At 37.2% G+C, this 20,618-nt stretch overlaps 1 protein-coding gene and 1 long non-coding RNA gene across 5 annotated transcripts in view; one reads left to right on the forward strand and one right to left on the reverse strand.

Moving 5' to 3' along the window:
* LOC143748700 (ectonucleoside triphosphate diphosphohydrolase 2-like) overlaps positions 1 to 20,618 on the forward strand; it is a 22,789-nt gene continuing 2,171 nt past the window's right edge. The window contains exons 1-9 of one of the 4 annotated variants that reach the window (XM_077240831.1): positions 1 to 148; positions 7,948 to 8,308; positions 15,024 to 15,141; positions 15,920 to 16,070; positions 16,732 to 16,891; positions 17,019 to 17,246; positions 17,353 to 17,616; positions 17,898 to 18,017; positions 18,737 to 18,838. In XM_077240831.1, coding sequence (XP_077096946.1) covers positions 15,063 to 15,141; positions 15,920 to 16,070; positions 16,732 to 16,891; positions 17,019 to 17,246; positions 17,353 to 17,616; positions 17,898 to 18,017; positions 18,737 to 18,838 — 1,104 coding nt within the window. In that variant the 5' untranslated portion in view covers positions 1 to 148; positions 7,948 to 8,308; positions 15,024 to 15,062. Of the gene's footprint in view, positions 149 to 7,947; positions 8,309 to 8,956; positions 9,400 to 15,023; positions 15,142 to 15,919; positions 16,071 to 16,731; positions 16,892 to 17,018; positions 17,247 to 17,352; positions 17,617 to 17,897; positions 18,018 to 18,736; positions 18,839 to 20,618 lie in introns of those variants that run through there. The other 3 variants (XM_077240832.1, XM_077240829.1, XM_077240830.1) reach the window with 3 other exon arrangements.
* LOC143748711 (uncharacterized) overlaps positions 17,897 to 20,618 on the reverse strand; it is a 12,250-nt gene continuing 9,528 nt past the window's right edge. Inside the window, exon 2 of the long non-coding RNA XR_013206832.1 lies at positions 17,897 to 18,025. This is a non-coding gene — a long non-coding RNA (uncharacterized LOC143748711). The remainder of the gene's footprint in view (positions 18,026 to 20,618) is intronic.

Raw genomic sequence — 20,618 nt, forward strand, 5'->3', positions numbered from 1 at the left:
GAAATCTGTTTGTTTTGACATTTTGAGCAGAAGTAATCCGAACAGGCACACAGGTCAGTGAATGGACAAACCCTCGGGCATCTTGAAACCTGATGCTTGTTTTTCTTTGTAAGCTAGCAGTCCTACAGCTTCTACATCACCTGAAAAGGTAGGCGTTTATGATGGTGTTTATATTCCGTTTATGCGATTTTATGTAACTACCGTGTTAGGCGAGGAAGGGTGTTTATGATGCAGCCCTTTCGGAGTCAAAAGCTAACATCTATGAAACAATACACGTCTATAAGAATATTAATATTATTTTTATCCTTAAAATAATTGTTTTTCTTTCAATATAGCTTTTTATTTAGAGTCTATTTCAAATCATTGATCAAAAGCTTGATAGCTTTTTTAAACATTTTGCACTATGCATTTTATAAAATAAAATAATAATTTGCTAGAATGTTTGGTCACACTTTAGATTAGGGTTCAATTCTCACTATTAACTAACTATTAATTATGACTTTTGCATCAAACTCCTAATTACTGCTAATAGTAAAAATGTAGTTGTTAACTTTAGGTATTGGGTAGGATTATGGGATGTGTAATATGATCATGCAGAACAAGGTATTAATATGTGCTTTATAAGTACTAATAAACAGCCAATATCCTAGTTATATGCATGCTAATAAGCAACTAGTTAATAGTGAGAATTGGACTCTAAACTGAAGTGTTACTGATTTTTTTTAGTCTGGATTGAATTCAGTGTGTGGTTAGCAAATTTGTTTATAATTACTCCTTTGGGTCTACACACCTGAAGCAAAAGGATTTTTTATCCATTTGGAGCACAAGTTTTTCTAGTTTATCAAAAGCTTGATAAAAATATTGTTTGCTAATGAGGGTTGGATTTAGCACCAACTCAATATAAGAACAATTATTTCCAGAGTTGAGGAAGCTACTTTAAAAGTGAATCATAATTTTAAGTTGTTAAAGTACAGTTTTGAAACACTACAAGCTACAACTAAAGTTAGCGCTGAAATTAGCATGGTTACTATATGTTTTTTTATAAATAAAAATATGTATAACTTATACACTTATTTCAATTATAATTTAATCAGAGCCATAAAGCAAATTAAACAAGTAAATGTATACTAACTAGCTAAACAAAAACAGCCTAAATTATTTACATAACCAAGTCGAAAATATCTACAAAGCGCAGTGTCAAATCAGTGATTCAGTTTTGTGAATCTGTTTGATATAATGATTAGGACGTTCCAATGTAATGGGTGCTTCTCAAACGGAAGGCTGCATCCTAGTGAGTCCTTCTGAGGCTTATTGCTAATGAGACGTCTAATACAGGGTTGTCCAAACTCGGTCCGAGGGCCACTGTTTTGCAGAATTTAGCTCCATCTTGCCACAACACACCTGCCTGGAAGTTTCTAGTATGCCTAATACCTTAAAGGCCAATTCCAGTCAAAAATTTACCTAGGGGTAAATAACACATGGGTACCGAGTCGACCGCTCTCTGGGATGCGTTTTCATGATAATCGGATGATAAATCGGTAATTAACGTGATAATTACATAGAATAAGTAAAAATAAAAAACGCTAGTTAATACCACTAAAAAGGCTCAAACTAGCCCCAAACTAACACAGACGCATAATGAGGGTCTCTACCTGCAAACCAAAGCATTGAGAACTTTGTAAGTGTACAGACAGTTTAATAAGAAGATACTTTATAAAGACAGTACACTTCGCGTATATAGGCAGGAGCCATCTTTGGAAAACAGTCTCGACCAGTCGAACTATGAACGCCGTCTTATGTGCTGGTCGATAGTCACAGTTCAGCTCACGAAGCACGGCGTTCGTGATTCGACTGGTGCCATTTGATGACATGGCAGCTGAGATATGCAGCCTTGCATTCAGCATTCCGTTTGAGAAGAACCCAGCATGTGAGAGGAACATTTGGAGGAACCGATTTACTAGAATGAATTGCATGAATTAACATTGGCTAAATAAGAGAGAGGACCATTAGGATGAACCGATCAAGTAGAATGAATCAGATGTTCCAATACAACAGCTGAGTCCTAAATCAGAGGCAGCATCCTTAAAAGGACACAGACTTCAAAGGCAGCGCCTTCAAAGTCCACGGAGGTTGAACCAAGCATTGTTAAATGGGACGGTCTAGCAACTGTGACAGCTGCCTTTGTAGAGTGGCAGTAACATTAGTACTAGACTTTTTTGAAAGTTATATTCAACTGTCAGAAAACAAAACAGGGTTCACAACCTGTCTAAACCTGTCTAGCTGTTCACCTCAGTCCATTTACTGTATGTACAGAATAAGTATTAGCAATCTACAAAATAATTGCTTTAATTTTTTGTTTTGTTTAACATTTGTAGTTAGATATTTAAGTAAGTTGAAACCCAATAATTACATTTAAAAGGGTAATCTGCATTCTTAAATTTAGAGAAAAAAAATCCAGTCGTTACCGGAACGCAATGAATCTTGGGATTGGCTAATGTATGGAAGCATATGGGTAGCAATATTCAATTTGAAATATAATATGCAAAATGATAATGCAATATGTAAAATGGCAAGGCATTTATGTATTTGAATTTACATTTTCCATTATATTTGTGCAACGTTTGGTGCAAAATTAAAATGATAATTCAATTATATAATTTATATTTGCCATTTCATACAGTATGTTTAATATGTAAAGTGAATACATATTTTAATGCTTTATAAGTTGCAAAATTAAAATTAAAATGTATTAAAGAAATTATTAGATCTGTTTAAAATGATCATTTAAATGTTATTTTTCTTAATTGCATTTACACATACAGTTAAGACACTCGCAATTGCATTTTCAAATAAATGTCCCGCAATGAATGTAGCAAAATTCAATGTTCAAATGCATTCCGAGCCAATCACGTTCCCGCCCCGCCCCGTCCCGCTCTTGTCAATCACTCCGTGAAGTTTGCCCCCACCCAATGCAAAACGTCAGCAAAATAGCCTCAATCGTTTTTACTTGGTTTGTGCTGTTACTTCGCTTTTTTGTTTGTGCTGCTTCGGTTTTTTAGATATTAAAAGAATATTTATTGGTCATTCTGAGGTCACCCAGCCCCCCACATGCTCCAAATAAAATAGTCTTGTTTGTTTGTGTTGGTTTGTGCCGGTTAAAGTTTTTGCTGTTTCGGTTTTATTAGACATTGTCTAATGATATTAGACATTTAATTACAGTTGATGGCGTCACCAGCCCCTACTTCCAAAATAGGCTCAATCGTTTGTGCTTCGGTCAACGTTTATTTTTTGCTGCTTCGGTTTCTTAAAGGTGGGGTATGTGATTCTCTTTTTTGTCCATTTTTTCTAAATAACTTGAAATACTATTCCTAACCCACTGAGTTAGAAGCACTGAAATGAAAATTAAGCAATTTAATCATCTGTGGAACGGGCAGGACTCGAAAAACTCCAGCCAAACATTTCCAAGACCACCTGGAATCATTGGACAGTAAGTTCGTCAATCAAACGGTCGTGCCACACCCCCTTCCTCCAAGCGCGCATGACCCCATTCGTGCGCATACTCAAAGCTCGTGACGCATGCGCATCTCGTCAGTAAAACCGGTTCCATGACTAGTAGTAAATCGTCATTACAATTTCTCCCGCATCTGAGTTTTCGCTCGTGCAGGATTGCACGTCCATGTTCTTCGAATGGGTGGAGTCAGAGCCAGCGTTGGAGGAAAGAAGGTAGGACCATTTGAATTGTGTATTTTCAAAATCTGCCGGTCGTTTTCAAAATCACATACCCCACCTTTAAATATTAATATTAATGCTTCTTCGGGCTGTTTTGCTGCTTTGGTTTTTAAAATATTAGACACTGAATAATAGACGATGATGTCACCAGCCCCGGACCTGCTCCACAATTCACCCAAAAAAGTCTTCAAATTTGACCCGTCAGATTCCGTGATCTTATATACCGTATTTATTAATATCTGATCAATATGCTTTATAAAATACAAAGGGGAGATGGTTAAACATCAATTGAGTCACTTATTGAACATTACATTCAGAACATTACATTCAGTAGCCAGCAGTAGTGGAAAGTCCAGGGGTCAGAAAGTAAAAGTAATAAGTTTACTCCACCCATGAACTCAGCCAGCTGATTTCACTAATTAGTTCTACCTACTGGCTGAAAAACTTTAGCAAATTCAGGGGATTGGAACAAACTACTGAGGAGGACTTTTACTTTCTGAACCTGGACTTTCCACCTCTGCCCTTCAGATTCCGTGACCCTATACTGTTACTGTATATTTATCAATATCTAATCAATATGCTAATAAAATATAAATGGGAGATGGTCATACATCACACGAGACACTTTATTGAACATTACATTCAGTTATGAAGAAATAAAGAGGGGTCACATTTTTCGGTAGCTATGTTTTTGACCTGTCATATTCTGTGATCTCAGAGTAATGGCGCTTTTCCACTGCATGGCACGGTTCGGTTCGGTAAGGCACGCTTTGGCGCTTTTCCACTGCATGGTACGGTACGGCTCGGTACGGCTCACTTGTGTCGCTTTTCCACTGGATGGTACGGTATGGTACGGCTCGCTTCGGCTCGCTTTAAATGGTACCACCTCTGTTGAGGTTCCAAGCGTACTGTAACGATACTAAAATGTGACGTGAAAACACTGCAGATCACTGATTAATGAGACAGACAGAATCGTCACTACCAGCGTCATTGAATTTGCGAGACATCAAACCCGCTGGATTTACATAGCCAGTAACAGCCAGCGCTGTAGCACCTGTTTAAAACTACTTGCTTGAAGAAAAAAAACTTCCAAAAAAGAAATGGCTGAATCGTGGTCAGTGGACGAGAAGTGCATCTTGTTGGTTGCCGAGGAGCGGATGATAACGATCAGTCATAATCCAACCCACTTTGAAGCGGTACTTCTGCAGTGGAAAAGCAACCGAGCTAAAGCGAACCGATCCGTGCCGCTTCCGTGCTGAGTCGTACCACGCAGTGGAAAAGCGAAACGAGCCGAACCGTGCCGCGCCGAGCCGAACCGTTCTCATCAAAGTGGTACTCGATGCAGAGCCAAATGGGAGGAGCTGGAGCTCCAGCTTCACCGCACTGGATTTAGTGGGCGGGGCCGCACAGGCGCAGGTTAACTTTCGCGCAGCAGCATCGACTACGAGCACTCAGCATGATTTCAAAAGCAACATATTTCAGCGCCAGCTCGAATTTATTTTTCACAAATGAACAAAATAAATACTCTGTTAGTCAACAAGAGTTTCAATTGTTATAGATATATCTGCACCGCAAACTGTTATAAAAAGACACAATTTTAATGACGTACGTACGACTGTCTGCTTACACGGCAGGTCCAAAATGCACATCCAATTCATATCAGATTTATTTCCACATATAAATGACGCCTGTAACCTCAAGTATGACTGAGCTATCGCAGTTTACAAGTTTGTTGGTTTGTAAGTCTTGCACCCAGCCGCATCAGAAATATTCATAAGCTTCTAATGACTTAAAGCTTCTAAACTCTTGCATTGTGTAGGCACCGATACCGTAAACCGGGTAATTGATTATGTCAGGGTGTGTGAAAGGTAATAACGTTAGTGCTTCTGGGTCTTTCATCCATTCTTTATCGTTAACGTTAGCTGCAGTTCATACGGGTGCATGTTGTAGATACCAAGCAGTTTCTCTAATATCGCTGGCTGGCGTTGTTATTTTGTCTCTCCTGATAGAGCCCCTTTCCTTACACTTCCTATTTCTCCATTTATTCAACCGTATAGCAAAAAATGCAAACGCATATCTGCTCCTTCTCTCTCTGTCGCCATTTCTCTCGGCCTCACTGTCGAAGTAACCATGGCGACGGATAGCGTTACCACCTAAATTGGCTGCGCCTTCCCAGAATGCATAGATATAAACACTAGATGTCGCCTTGGCTAGAGCAGTTCATTGGAACGAATGCGTCAATAGAGCCGCCATCTTGAAACAGGGGAACCCCTCATCGGCATCAATGTACGAAAAGGTCTAACGGAAATAAAATCACCATAAATCGTCATGAATGCGATTTTCTAGTTGTTTTGGTTCGTTCCAACGGTCAGACATGTATTTATTATAGAGTCCAGAGAAATGTAAAAAAAGATTACAAAATTTCACAAACTTGTGAAATGTAATCCTTTGCTGTCTGGTTTTTAGATTTCGTTAGTGTAAACATCCATACGCAGCACAAAAGTCCGGCATCATCCATGAATTCAGCGTTACCTAGCTACTTCCTATGACAAGACCCCTGTTCCAAGATGGCGGCGGTTTTGACGCATGTATAGAACCCCAAGAAGACATCTAGTGTTTATATCTATGCCCGGAATGCACCTTATTCTCTATTAGTTATCTCCCATCCCTCACAAGTGGTACTAGTTTATTTTAATTAAATATTTGTTTAACCTTACACACCAATATATGCATCAGACAATACTTTTCCGAGGACAAGACCCCCTGCGGTCTGTCGAGAGATGCACGCTGCTCCGAAGCCCCGCCCACTAAATTTAGCGAGGTGGAGCTGGAGCTCCAGAAAAGGGGAGCTCCTCCCATTCGGCTCTGCATCGAGCACCATCTCACATTATTGGGTAATTAGTTATAGTTAATAGTTATAAGAATAAAGATAAGCATATGTGTATCAGACAATGAGAATATTTAATACAAAACGAAACCATCATTAACACAGCCCAGCATCATGACAACAACAGGGCAGCATAATGTTCAGACAAAACGGGTGTCGACGCCTGATAAGGCAGAAAATGATCACATCACAGACGTATAAACAACGCACTGGTTCTATCTTCGGAAACACTACAATTTCTGTTCACGCTAAAGCTCGTATCAGCTCTGCCGCCGCCATGTTCCCTTCCGACAACTCAAAATATTTATATCGCCTATGTTTACCTGTTGCCGAGCCCCGCCTTGATGCAGTGATTGACGGGGCGAGGCGGGGACGTGATCGGCTCGGAATGCATTTTCAATTTGCACATTGAATTGTGCTACATTCATTTCGGGAAGTATAATGAAAATTAAATCTTAAGTGTCTTAACTGTGAGTGTAAATGCAATTAAGAAAAATAACATTGAAATGATCATTTTGCTATTTGTTATGTTAAAATATCTAATCATTTCTGTAATACATTTTAATTTTGCAACTTATAAAGCGTTAAAATATGTATTAAATGTACATATTAAAACTAGTGTATGAAATGGCAAATGTAGCCTAAATCATATAATTGATTTTTCATTTTGCACCAACGTTGCACAAATGTAATGGAAAATGTAAATTCAAATACAGAAATGTATTGCCATTTTACATATTGCATTGTCATTTTGCATATTAAATTTCAAATTGAATATTGCTACCCATATGCTTCCATAGCTAAGGATCCATCCGTTCTATCCTTTTCGGCCTGCAAAAGAAGGATGCATTTATAATAGGACGCATTCGAAGAAGCCTTCTTCGCGCTGCTGTGATGCATTCGGCCTAAGGATGCAGCTTCTGAACCCGTACACGAGAGAGAAAACATGTGGGACAAACTAATTCACTATTGAATCAGACGTTGCAACTTGCAAGGCTACATTTAAGAGAACATTGTGTTAACCTTTACTCGCATTAAGTAGCTTGCTAACATGGAAAAACACTATTATACGGTAGCGTCGCTATTTTTAGTTATTTTCTTCCAACCACGGATTAATTCTATATCGAAAAAGATTATGTTTGAACAAATGGTAAACATAACAAAAGCACTAGTCAGGCCTGTACAACATGAACTGCAATATTCATTTAATCTCTGAGGCCCTACCGCTTGTTTTTCCCACAGCAAGCATCTTGCATGAATCTCTGAGTACTTCCCGTACAATGAGTAAAGCGCAAACAAAAGATCTCGCCGTATCTCTGTATCCACATCAGGGCCCGGGATGTGTGCTGCTGAAGAAATCTCTATGGAAGTACACACATCTCACTGATGAGCGCTGTCAGAACGGTTGCTGCCTCGACAAACAGCGCCTCCTGCTGGTCAGCCTGGTACTGCTCGCATTGTCTGGCATGGTACTGCTTCTACTGTGGAACTACCAGTGTTTCATTGTTAACCACATGTGCCAGGACCCGGAGCGCAGTTCAGAGTATGTGCTGTTTGATATGGATGAGCAGAGGCTTTCTTCATATGGACCAGCCTGAAGCTGCGAGGCTGAATAAAGCTGTGACAGCTGCTTAGACATGCTGTTCCAAACGGCACATGAGGGAGAGAGAGGGGAAATTAATATAAGAAAAGGTCTGTGTCATGCACAATCATTCAGAATTATACTTCTGAATTATTACTTTCATCATTAACCTAACAGAAAGAGAAAAAATACTGTAGTAATGTAAAGTCTATTGATGCACATCAGAAGTAGCCTTCTTGTAGCCTATACAGTAAATTTAAATCTGCCATGCCTATGGACATTAGAGAATGTATAAATAGTTGTTAGATTGCAACAGTTCTGTTCAATGTGTAATATTGCATGTGATTATAATTTGTGTTCCATTTTGTATAATGCAGGCCCTGTTTAAATAAATATTAAATAAATATTCTTGGAACACATGTAAGCACAGCCATTTTCTGTGATGAATGACCCTGCATCTGCTCATAGCTTCCTGCACTATGAGCTCAGCATGATAACAGTGTTCAATGCTTTAGTAATTTCTTTAACATCCTGTTGACATTCATAATGCATGCAACATTTAGAGATAAACCTAAGTCTAAAAAAACTCAAGATCAGATTTCCCTGTGTGACAACCAAACACGTCGTGCACAGCCATTTTGGTCTGTTTATAAACTCTTCACACATCTGCATTTCACAAAGTCAAAAAATAAAAGGCGTTACACCTCAGCATGAACCAACTCACCATGCATAACTTCCTACTTATGCAAATGACTCCCGGACATTGTGTCGGGAACACCTTACACAAAATGTCTTTAAAGTTTGGAAAAGCACTTAAGATATCAATAAAAAGTAGCATATAACAGGGATAAAATAAAGTCTCGTTTCACGTTTGAATAGACTCACTCGTGTACTTTATAAAGTCACACAGCGAACACCTGTTGCACCACGGACACATGACGAGGAAAAATGTAGTGCCATGCCCACTTGTGAGGTGCCGGTCTATCGCCTGTATTTAACACGTGCCGTTAGTGCCTGACTTGCCAACGAATGTCGTCGCTGTCATTTGTCCTCTCTGGATCGCATCGCGTGGATTGCATCCATGGGTAACCAAAAGCAATGCCAGATCATTACTGCTACTGCTGCTCTGTTTCTGGCAGTCATTGGCATTCTTCTGCTCGTCGTACCCAACAATGACATCAAACAGCCACCAGAGTTTATGGTAATAAAATTTTTCTTATTCGTGACACGCACACACAGGCTACAAATCCAAAAGATGAAAAAGGAACACTTAAAATTCCCGCGACGTTTCGATGATCACGGTATAATATCAAGAAAAGAATGAGCTGCTTATCTGTATAGAACCCTATCGAACGTTTTCCGGTTATGCATTGCAAGCACTACAGAGCGCTTCCTCTACATGTTTCACCTGGGTTTGTGTGTTGCTTGTTTGTGTTGGAGAGATTTTGAAGGGTGTGCTCAGAGAGATTCTCTCGCAGGTCGAACACTGCACATGTTTTTCGTAGATTCGCGATTGAGCTCAAATAAAACCCTTCTCTCTCAGTATGTGGGGTATTTTGCTATGGTGCTGTTCACGTATGCTTTATTTACAGGATTTAAAACAAAGACAACGGAGTGAATTTGGGTCAAATTTAAGCCATTGTGTGTGTTTCTAAACTAAATGCTGCCTCCTCACCGGTGTTGTGGCGAATTTCGACCCCCGCCAAATAATTTCCTCTTTAGCATTGGTAGGTTTAGGATTAGTTGTGGGGGAGGGGTTAGGATTAGGCAATCAGCTACTGACCTCAACGAGGGGGGGAATAATTTGGCGGGGGTCGAAATTATTGAAAATTATTCAAAAAAGTGTTCTACCAGGGACAACAGGGGGTGCTAGATCAATAAGAGGGAGAGCTGCGCAATTATATATAAATACTATTAATAAATGAGCAAAACTTGGCCATTTAATATTCAATTATTTTAATTATCACAATTAAAGTTTTAATTTTATTAAATTGAACAAGCACAACATTCAGCATTCAATCAAATATTCTTAAAGATTTATTATTATTAATAATATTATTTCAACATAATATCTCGTTATTTCGACATATGTGTGCGTGCAACAAGCAAGATGTGCATTTTTAAATCCGGTGACATTCGTGCATTGATTTTTAATAATAAACTAGTGGGTTTTTTTGTGTCAGTGGGTCGGCTGCAAAGATGAAGTTGACGATCGCCATAGATAGCCGGTGGACCACCATGGGAGGACCTTATTTCGGAAAAATATTGTATGGCGAGAGACAACAAATATTTGGATCCTGTTTGAATTGTGCCCTGAATTATATGATGTTTGTCAATTTAAAAGATACATTTTAAAGTCAAGAAAGTCGCAGTTTGATGTAAAACTATTGAGGTATAAGAATGTGAAAATACGTAATTACAAAGACTACAAACCCAAAAGGCGCGCATGTGACGTCATACATTTTCTTTCAATGAATGAAGCTAACTTTACCGAAGCTAATGTCTGTCATTTTCTCTATAGTCTAACGATATAATCGTAACGTTAAGCCATCATGCCTGTGTGTTTTGTACCAGACTGCACGAGCTTGGTGCTGACATAGTGCGAGACGAGATGTAGTTCATTTAGCGATTTTCACATAAAACTAAATGTTACTCTTCTGTTTTATGACAAACTTTGACTTTATTCACTTTCATAATTATCTTTTAAATTGACAAACATCATATGTGTAATTCAGGGCACAGTTCAGGCGAAATAAAAAGATAAGTTGTCTCTCGCCATTGACTACCATACATATTTTTTCCGAAATAAGGTCCCATGAATGGAAGCGGAGGGGAGGGACTTAGGCTCTCTATCTCCCATAGATATATACACTAGATGTCGCCTTGGAGTTCTAAACCATGCGTCAAAACCGCCGCCATCTTGGAACAGGGGTCTTGTCATAGGAAGTAGCTAGGTAACGCTGAATTCATGGATGATGCCGGACTTTTGTGCTGCGTATGGATGTTCACGAACAAAATCTAAAAACCAGACAGCAAGGGATTACATTTCACAAGAATGTGAAATTTTGTAAAAAAAAAAATTTATTTCTCTGGACTCAATGATAAATACATGTCTGACCGTTGGAACCAACTAAAACATGTAGAAAATCGCATTCATGACGATTTATGGTGATTTTATTTCCGTTAGACCTTTTCCTACATTGACGCTGATGCATTAAAGAGGAAAGGCTACCCTGTTCCATGATGGCGCTCTATTGATGCATTCGTTCAATGAACTGCCATAGCCAAGGCGAAATCTAGTGTATCTATATCTATCTCCGTAGTGAACAAACCTATAGAGAGAAATGCACATAATGGATTAGCCTACTTAATCAGAGAGAGTAGTCTATTTCTTTTCGTTTTGAATTGTTTTGTTTAAAGACATTTCAAGCTTTCTATAGATATATTTCTCATGTAGGCCTATTTGAGGCATACGCTGAGTTTCGGTTAATTTATGAAGATGCTCCAGTTCACGTGCAATGCAAGCCTGCGCCTCCATGTCATGATTTTCATGATTAAATGAAAAATGTATTAAAATTAAGATAAAATTGATATAAAACGAAATCCACTTTAAAGAAAGGCTTTCTACTAAACAAAACTTAACGAATCATGTCTGACCCACTCCATGTCTCCCGATATATTGTGCATCCTATCTTACTCATGATGTTCACTTTTCATAATCAACATAGATGGGGGAAAAAAATAACATTATAATATTTTAGCAAATATGAAACTAAATGCGCTGATTAAATGGCTACAACACCCGTATAGTATAGGCCTACAGACTCTCTATTTGTACAAATTGCTGCACATTCATTTAATTCTGAATTTTGCACACATAAGTTGAAATGCATTTGTTTTTTGCATAGTAAAACATATCTGCAACATTTATCAAGTTCACTGATAATTGTGCTTGCTTTAATCATTATGATACTAAAATCATAATAGTAGTAGGCTATACTATGTACAAAAATTCAGATGAGCCCAGAATATGAACGCAATGTGTTTAATTACACGTTATGTATTTTCCTCCCATAGAAAACCATTATTATAAGAATGCTTAATGTGGCCTAATTCAGATTAGAATGTCCCCTAATTATGTCGAAATAAAGAGTTATGTCGAAATAACGAGATATTATGTCGAAATAAAGAGTTATGTCGAAATAACGAGATATTATGTCGAAATAACGAGATATGTCGAAATAACAGAAATTATGTATTTAAGCACTTTAAGATAATGAAATGCATCTTTATAATTATTTTCCTTTTTATATTAACCATCCAGTCATCATTTAAAAACAACAATAAAAGTTTAGTGCAGAGGTGATTCACATTAGCTGGGGGATTTTCCATGTTCTTGCTGAGTTAGTTTATCTATATGTTGACAAATAATAACATTTTCAGAATGACAAGAACTCTTACGGAAATTATTAATGACTGTTGCCTATGCCTCCTGATACTAAAAAGTGATCACTCTATGTATTTTTATCTTATGTCCCATCTTTGCCGAACAACATTTTTATTATCGATAGAGGGTGAGCTATAAATATTTATCCAGCTGTGCTCCACTCTCAGAAAAAAAGCTGTCAAAAGCTGTCACTGTGGCGGTACCTTTTCAAAAGGTACACATTTGTACCTAAAGAGTGCATATTCGTCCCTCAAAGTGTACATATTAGCACCTCAATGGTACATATTAGAACCTTTTTGAAGGGTACTGTCCCAGTGGCAGCTTTTTGTACCTTTTGTTCTGAGAGTGTCTTTATTTGATTTATGACCCCTTTAAACACATAAAAACTCTTGTTTATATTGGCTGGATCCCATTGTTTGTGTTTCCCATACGTTTTTCTTCAAAACAGGACAGTGAGTCATTGTGGTTTTGAATATCTGGAACTATACACACCTCAACCTCATCCACACCTACTGTTAAATTGCTTACAGCACAATTCCGTTTAGCAGGGTAATGTAATTTCTTGAAGACATTAAAGCAACATGCTGAACATTTGACTGATGGCAGTTATGGAGTCAAAATGGCATGCAAGCTTAAACATGTTTTGAGTCACATACTGAAGTCTTTCAGACTAAGAGCTGCTAGACAGTGCTATTATACTAAGCTAAAATGGCTGTATGCAAACTGTAGGCAAAGTTTGAGAGCAAGATATGTAATTGGAAGAGATTATCATGTTTTGCATGAATGAATAGAGTTAAGTCAGTGTCTTGCCCAAAATACACAATCCATTGGGAAGACTGTTTCACAAGCGTGTGATAAAAGAAAGGGATGGAGGCTTGAGAGAAAAAGAGAGAGGCATATGTTAATGACACTTAGCCATTTCTTGAATTTTGGATAAGTTAAACACTTTTGATAATTTAACAAGCACTTTACACTACTTTAAAGAAGTGTTTGCTTTAAGCAAATCATATTCATACAGTCTTTGAAAGGCAGCTACAGAGGTGAGTCATGTTAGCTTAAATAATAATGAGAATTGTGAATAAGGAAGGAAAAGGCCTAGGTATAGGCTAGGTATAAATGGGACAAGTTAATTTGTCAGAAAATCTGAAATGTTAACTGCATTTATTATGTTTTAATTTATTTAACTTATGATGTTATAATAAGCTAACCAAAGAGAGGGTAGGAGATTTCTAAACTATGTGTAATGCAGTTCCCACATGGCTGATGCTCACATTAACGTCCTGTTTTTAGCAACGCAAGACCCAAATTAACTGGGGCTGGTTGTGCCAGTTATGTGCAAGTTATAACTTAGACTAGTTGTTGCGTAAATGAGATTTACACATGAGATGTGAGATGAGATGTACAATTTACACACTTATCTAAAATGTAACCTTGCCTATAAGAAAAATATTAATTGAAGCCTCTAATACAGAATAAAATGGAAGACCGATTAATCAATGATAAATGAACTCATGTCAGACTTGAGTCATGCTGTTCAGTCCAGGTCTCAATACTAACAATATAAATACAAAACATATGTAATTTTGTTGTTGTTTGTTTAAACAATTCCAGAATATTTATTATTTACACGTTGAATTATACTATGTAGACTTTAATGTTATATATGTACTGTTCAAAAGTTTGGGGTCTGTAAAATTAATTTGAATGTTTTTGAAAGTCTCTTACGCTCACCAAGGCTGCATTTATTTGATCAAATAGTTAAGACAGTAATATTATATTATTACAATTAAAAATAGCTGTTTTCTATGTTGTTTAAATGTAATTTTCAATTATTTATCACAATTTTCAGCATCATTACTCCAGTCTTCAGTCTCACATGATCCATCAGAAATCATTCTAATATGCTGATTTGGTGCACATTTTTTAGGAACATTTCTCATTATTATTATTATAAGTGTTGAATACAGCTGTGCTGCTTAAGATTTTTGTGGAAACCGTGTTTTTTCAAGATTCTTTGATGAATAGAAAGTTAAAGAACAACATTTATTTGAAATGGATAGATTTTCGAATATTAGAAATGTCTTTACTGTCACTTAATCAATTGAATCTGCAGAACAAAAACTACTAAATGGTAGTGCATCTATAATAGATTTTTTAATTTTATAATAGATTCAGTGGAAAATGAACCCTGTGTATCTAAGAAATATAATACATTTATTTGTCATGCATTTTTTTTTCAAGTGACTTGTGAATTCAATGTATGCATTTCGGCATTGTGTCTGTGTGTGCTTTGTGTTCCCTGGAAATCAAACCCGTATCCCTGGTGTCACAGGTGTTTAGTTATAGCTTTATTTTTTTGCCGTTGGGTTTGTTTTCAGTATGGAATAGTCCTGGATGCTGGATCCTCTCATACGGCCATGTTCATCTACAAATGGCCAGCAGACAAGAAGAACGGTACCGGCATAGTCAGTCAACACAGCGAGTGTAAGGCACTGGGTGAGTAGACACTGATAAACGGCTTGTGATTTTCCTCATTTGAAAGTCCTTCTGAATAAAAACATCTGTTATGAGACTTAACGTCAGCAGATAAAGTTGAGGACATTAGATAAGGAAAAGAACAGTACAATAGGGATGAGACTACTAAAACCATGTCTAATGCCTTGAACTACAGGGTTTCGTCTTAATTCTATATTTTTTTAGGAAAAAATGTACCCACATATTGGTTTCAAAATATATCACACTTCTCAAAATTCACCTACCAGACAGATATTACAAAATCCAAATGACAAAGTCAGAAGTTTTACTTCATGTATGAATGTATTTTAATTAAGTTCTTGATTTTGGTTTTGAGAGAAAGAGAATTTGGACCAAAATAGGACATACCCGAGAGTGCTGAATATGCACACATTGTTGCCCACTTCCTGTTTAGTGGTTTTGCCCTTTTAAAAGTAAAAGTTGCCCTTTTACAATTCCATCACTTTTGAGTCTCCAACTCAACTCAAAGGATCTGACAATCACAGAATCAGGATGTTAAACTCCTGGTACCCGAAAATATTGCTGATTAGCAATGTTATATGGAAACATCTGGAATAGGCACACGAAACATATCTGGTTGTATTTATGGTTGTCAAGGATAGTGGCATATCAGGCAGTGAAATAGCAACCGACAGTTCTTATGAACTCTGTGTGGGCATACTTCTTAAGAAAATCTATGATTCATTTCAGATATCTTGTGACATGACTTCTCTCTTCCTCTATCACTTTCTCCAATCAGGAGGCGGGATCTCCAGTTATGCTGGTGTCAGAGGAGGGGCAGCCCGTAGTCTTGAGGAATGCATGGACAAAGCCTTGAAGGAGATCCCAAAGTCAAGACACAAACTCACTCCTGTGTATCTCGGGGCCACAGCAGGCATGAGACTACTGAAGTGAGTCAGAAAGCTCACAGCTTTGTGCCAAAAGCTTTTTTAATGACTGATGACAAAAATTATCATTATATAGGGACAGTACCTATATCCTATATAACTTACCTCATATAACTTGCCTTATATATGCTACCATTGGTTTAGGGCCAATTATTTATTTTTTCAAAGACATTAATACTTTTGTTCAGCAAGGCCACAATTGATTAAAAACTGACAGAAAATATATAGTTTATTTATTTATTTTAAAATCATCAAAGAATCCTGAAAAAAACACGTATCATGTTTTTTTTCACAAAAATCAGCATATTATAATTTCTGAAGAATCGTATGAATCTAAAGACTGAAGTAATGGCTGCTGAAAATTCAGCTTTGCCATTACATGAATAAATTACATTTTAAAATATATAAATGGATTTTAAACTCTAAAAATATTGTTCAATATTATTGGTTTATTTATTTTTAATAAATAAATTCAGCCTTGGTGAGCATAAGACACTTCTTTCAAACACATTAAAACAATCTAACCGCCCCCAAACTTTTGTATGTATACAAAGTCTACATTGTTCAATTAAACACTGCAGGATAAGTTCTGATTTTGATATGCAGGTATAGAATAAATTGTATTGAAAGTGAAAAATTCATATATTTCTGTCTTATCACACAGTATTTCTAAACCCAAAGAGTCAGATGAGGTTTTGAAGGAAGTGGGAGACAAACTGAAGACCTACCCATTCAGCTTCAAAGGTGCCACTATTTTAAGTGGACAAGAGGAGGGAGCTTATGGATGGGTCACAGTCAACTACCTGCTTGAAAAATTTATCAAGGTATTGACTGAAATTTTGGTCTAAAATACAAAAATCAAGAAATATTTCAGACACTAATTTATTGATAATTCCACTGTATAATTGTACGTTTTATGTACATTATCTTTCTAATCCTTCATTTCTCTAGTATGGTTTTGTGGGTCAGTGGCTGTCTCCAGGCAGAGACACTGTTGGTGCGCTGGACTTAGGTGGAGCTTCTACTCAGATCACATTTGTGACTAAACAAACAGTGGAAAACAAAGACAATCTGATGAAACTGAGGCTGTATGGACAAGAATATAAGATTTACACTCAGAGTTTTCTGTGTTATGGCCGAGATCAGGTCTTACTCAAACTGCTGGCACATCTGATCACGGTTAAGTGCAAACCTTTGGACTGGTTGTTTAAATTACCATTAGACAATCTGATTAGAATTTAGAGTATAATATCTGATGTTTACTCTTTTTTTATGTGTCTTATAGACTCAGGGTTCAGACAGTTCCATAGTCCATCCCTGCTATCCCGCAGATTACAATCACTCCATGAAGCTGGGCACTGTGTTTGACACTCCATGCAATAAAAGACAAACTCCCTATAAATCTGATGACAACCTGCAAATAAAGGGCACTGGAAACTATAATCAATGCATGGGGAACGTTTCTGGTCTCTTCTCCTTTGACCACTGTTCTTATTCAAAATGCTCTTTTGATGGAGTCTTCCAGCCAAACATAACTGGGAACTTTATGGTAAGAGTTTCTAGAGTGGATAATTTAAACTAAATGCATTCAGTTGAATATTTTTTTTTTTTTAATATATATTTTATCTACCGGCATAATATGAAATTTGTTCCTTCATCTGCCATTCGCAACATTAATATCTTTACTGGTGGGGGATGGTTGTGGTAATGTGTAAAGTGGAGCAAGTCAAAGCATTAAAATAAATCATAAATTCATCTTCAAATTCATTATGATTACGCAATCTCTCTGTCTCTCCATCACCATTCTCTCTCTTTCTTTTTCTTGCACAGGCATTTTCTGCATTTTTTTACACCCATTCCTTTCTTCAGAAAGTTGCAGGCATCCCCATCACATCTACAGCAGGTTTAGAGGACGCCGTCCGTGTCGTCTGCAACATGAGCTTTCAGGAGGTACCACCCTGTTGAGTTCATTTTGAGCCCTGCTATTCTGAGATGACTTTACCCTTATCTCAGCAATCGACCAATGATTGAGAGTCTCAGGTTCTCAGATTAAGAGAACTTGCTTTATCCTTGATGATAATATGTACACTGTGTTTTGTTCAGTTAAATAATTCTTAGCAAATGAAGCAATATTGAACTTACTGATCTGTTGATCTATTTATCCTAGTTTATTAAATGACTTTCAGATATTTCCCATGGGGAAAAAAATGTTTAAAGAGGACCTATTATGCTTTTTTACATTTTCAACTTTCTTTAGGTTGCAATGTTGCGTTTGAGCATGAAAAAGGTCTGCAAAGTTACAAAGCACAAAATCAACTTGAAACGCCTCGAATGCCGTCTTGAGTTTTCATCTTAGAACATACACTCACAGTATTTCTCATTTTAATAATTCCTGCCCATTGCATGTAAAAAAATAAATAAAAGAAAAGACAAAGATCAGGCCTGGTTGAGTTGTGTTAGTAGTCCGTTGAAACATGGTTATGGTAAGGGATTGTGACATATCCAAAAGTGTTTTATTTTATTTTATTTTTTACATACATTCATGAAAACCTAGTAGAGTATTCTTTGTAAGAGGGCATAATAGGTCCTCTTTAAAGTATTTAACCTCTTCCATTTAACTTTCTCGCTCACTCTCTGTATCTGAAATGTCTAATATGTTTCCTGATCAGGGGAATGACTCCTGCGCAGTCTCTGTCTATGTACAGGTCCTCCTGGTCAATAGATATGGTTTTAATGATCGCTTCTTCCCACAGATCTCCTTCCAGAACAAGGTAACAAGACATATATTTACAAAAAAATTACTCTATTTACTTAATGCACATTCCCCATTTTAGGTGCACAATATTTTTTTGACATCAGCAAGCCTATGGAATTATTTTTGTTTCAAAAAGAATGAACGTAACTTTATAAAACTGAAAGTAACTTGTTCAGAAACTATCAAAAATATGTATATACAAAAGAAGAAAAACACAATGAAAATGAAAAAAATGAACTCAGTCACACAAATTAAACAGGCTCTTTAAATATGCTTCATTCTTTGTTAATGTTTTTCAAAGATTCGTTTTCGCAAATCGTGGATTCTGGATGCATTGCCACAGATTTCGCTTACGCTTCGCAGTTTTTCGTTTGCTGTTTTGAGACAAACTTCTCGTGGGGGTGGGGCTTAACAGTGATCTACTCTGATTGGATAGTGGGCTTTTGATGGATAGGTGCTCTCTGACTTGGAAGTAAGTACAGACGTCACTCATTGGCGCGCATATAGAGCTGGTAAGTCCCGCCCCTTCCGCTAACCCCGCTGGACCTCTAGGTTGAAAAATCGTCAATGCAAGTGAATGAGAGAAAATAATTATTTTCTAATCCCGTTTGAATTTTGCAATGAATGTGAACATATGTTGTCTGGGAATTTTTTAGATAAGTTTTCGTGTAAAGAGTGCTACAATTTACCGGGTAGAATTTTCATACGGTTAGACTTTGTGTGAGAGCACTTTGTGGACTACAACTCTTCGCTGCTTTCGACGCGTTTGATATACGTCACCACCACTAGCACACGGATCCCGCTAAACATGCCTGTGTCTTTTGGTGCACTTCACCGCCTTCTTTCAGGGAGACAAACACACAGGCATCTCGATCTAATTCCTTAGATTATCGCACCGTGATTTGTGGAGGGAAAATGTGTTATGCGGTGACGTCACATATGCGACGTGTAGTCTTTCTCGTTATGTCTATTCCACAACTGCTAGCCAAAGAATCATGAATTATTTTGTCTCATTCACTTGCATTGACGCTTTTTCAACCTAGAGGTCCACTTGGAGTTTTACGGATGGGCGGGACTTACCAGCTCTATTGTAAAGCTCTCGCGGTGATTTGTATGCAATACGTCGTGCTTTGTATTAATAAATATGTAAATAATATTTGACCTTCGATCGTCTCAGTCTGTAAAGATGAGCTCTTAGGAGAGACACGGAGCGGCCTCATCCTCCGCTTGTCCTTCAAGGCAGCTTTATGTTCGTGTTTCTGAAGTTAACAAATAACATCGATAAAAGTTTTATTCATGTACAAGTTTTATTCATGTACAGTGTGCAACAGTTCTGCCTTTATTTTACACAGTGCATTGCAAATTTGTGAATGACAATAATAACCCGCAACGAACTGTTGCACACTGTACATGAATAAAACTTTTATAGATGTTATTGGTTAGGCTACTTCTGCAAGCTGCCTTCAAGGGCAAGCGGATGAGGAAGATGAGGCCGCTCCGTGTCTCTCCTGAGAGCTCATCTTTACAGACTGAGACGATCGAAGGTCAAATATTATTTACATATTTAGTAATACAAACCACGACGTATTGCATAAAAATCGAGAGCTTTTTTCTTTCTTTTATTTTTTTATTAAACATTTACTAACAGAATACAAAAATTAGATCCATAAGCCAGAAAAGATCTAGATATTACATCACATTTGGATTCAGAGAAAGAAAGAAAAACAAATAAATACAAACAAAAGTAAAATAATAATAATTATACAAAAACGCCAAAAATTGAGAATACATTCAAA

The sequence above is a fragment of the Siphateles boraxobius genome, unplaced genomic scaffold (genome assembly GCF_051911475.1).
Source record: "Siphateles boraxobius isolate OS27281-9 unplaced genomic scaffold, OSU_SipBor_1 24, whole genome shotgun sequence".
Classification (NCBI taxonomy): Eukaryota; Metazoa; Chordata; class Actinopteri; order Cypriniformes; family Leuciscidae; genus Siphateles; species Siphateles boraxobius.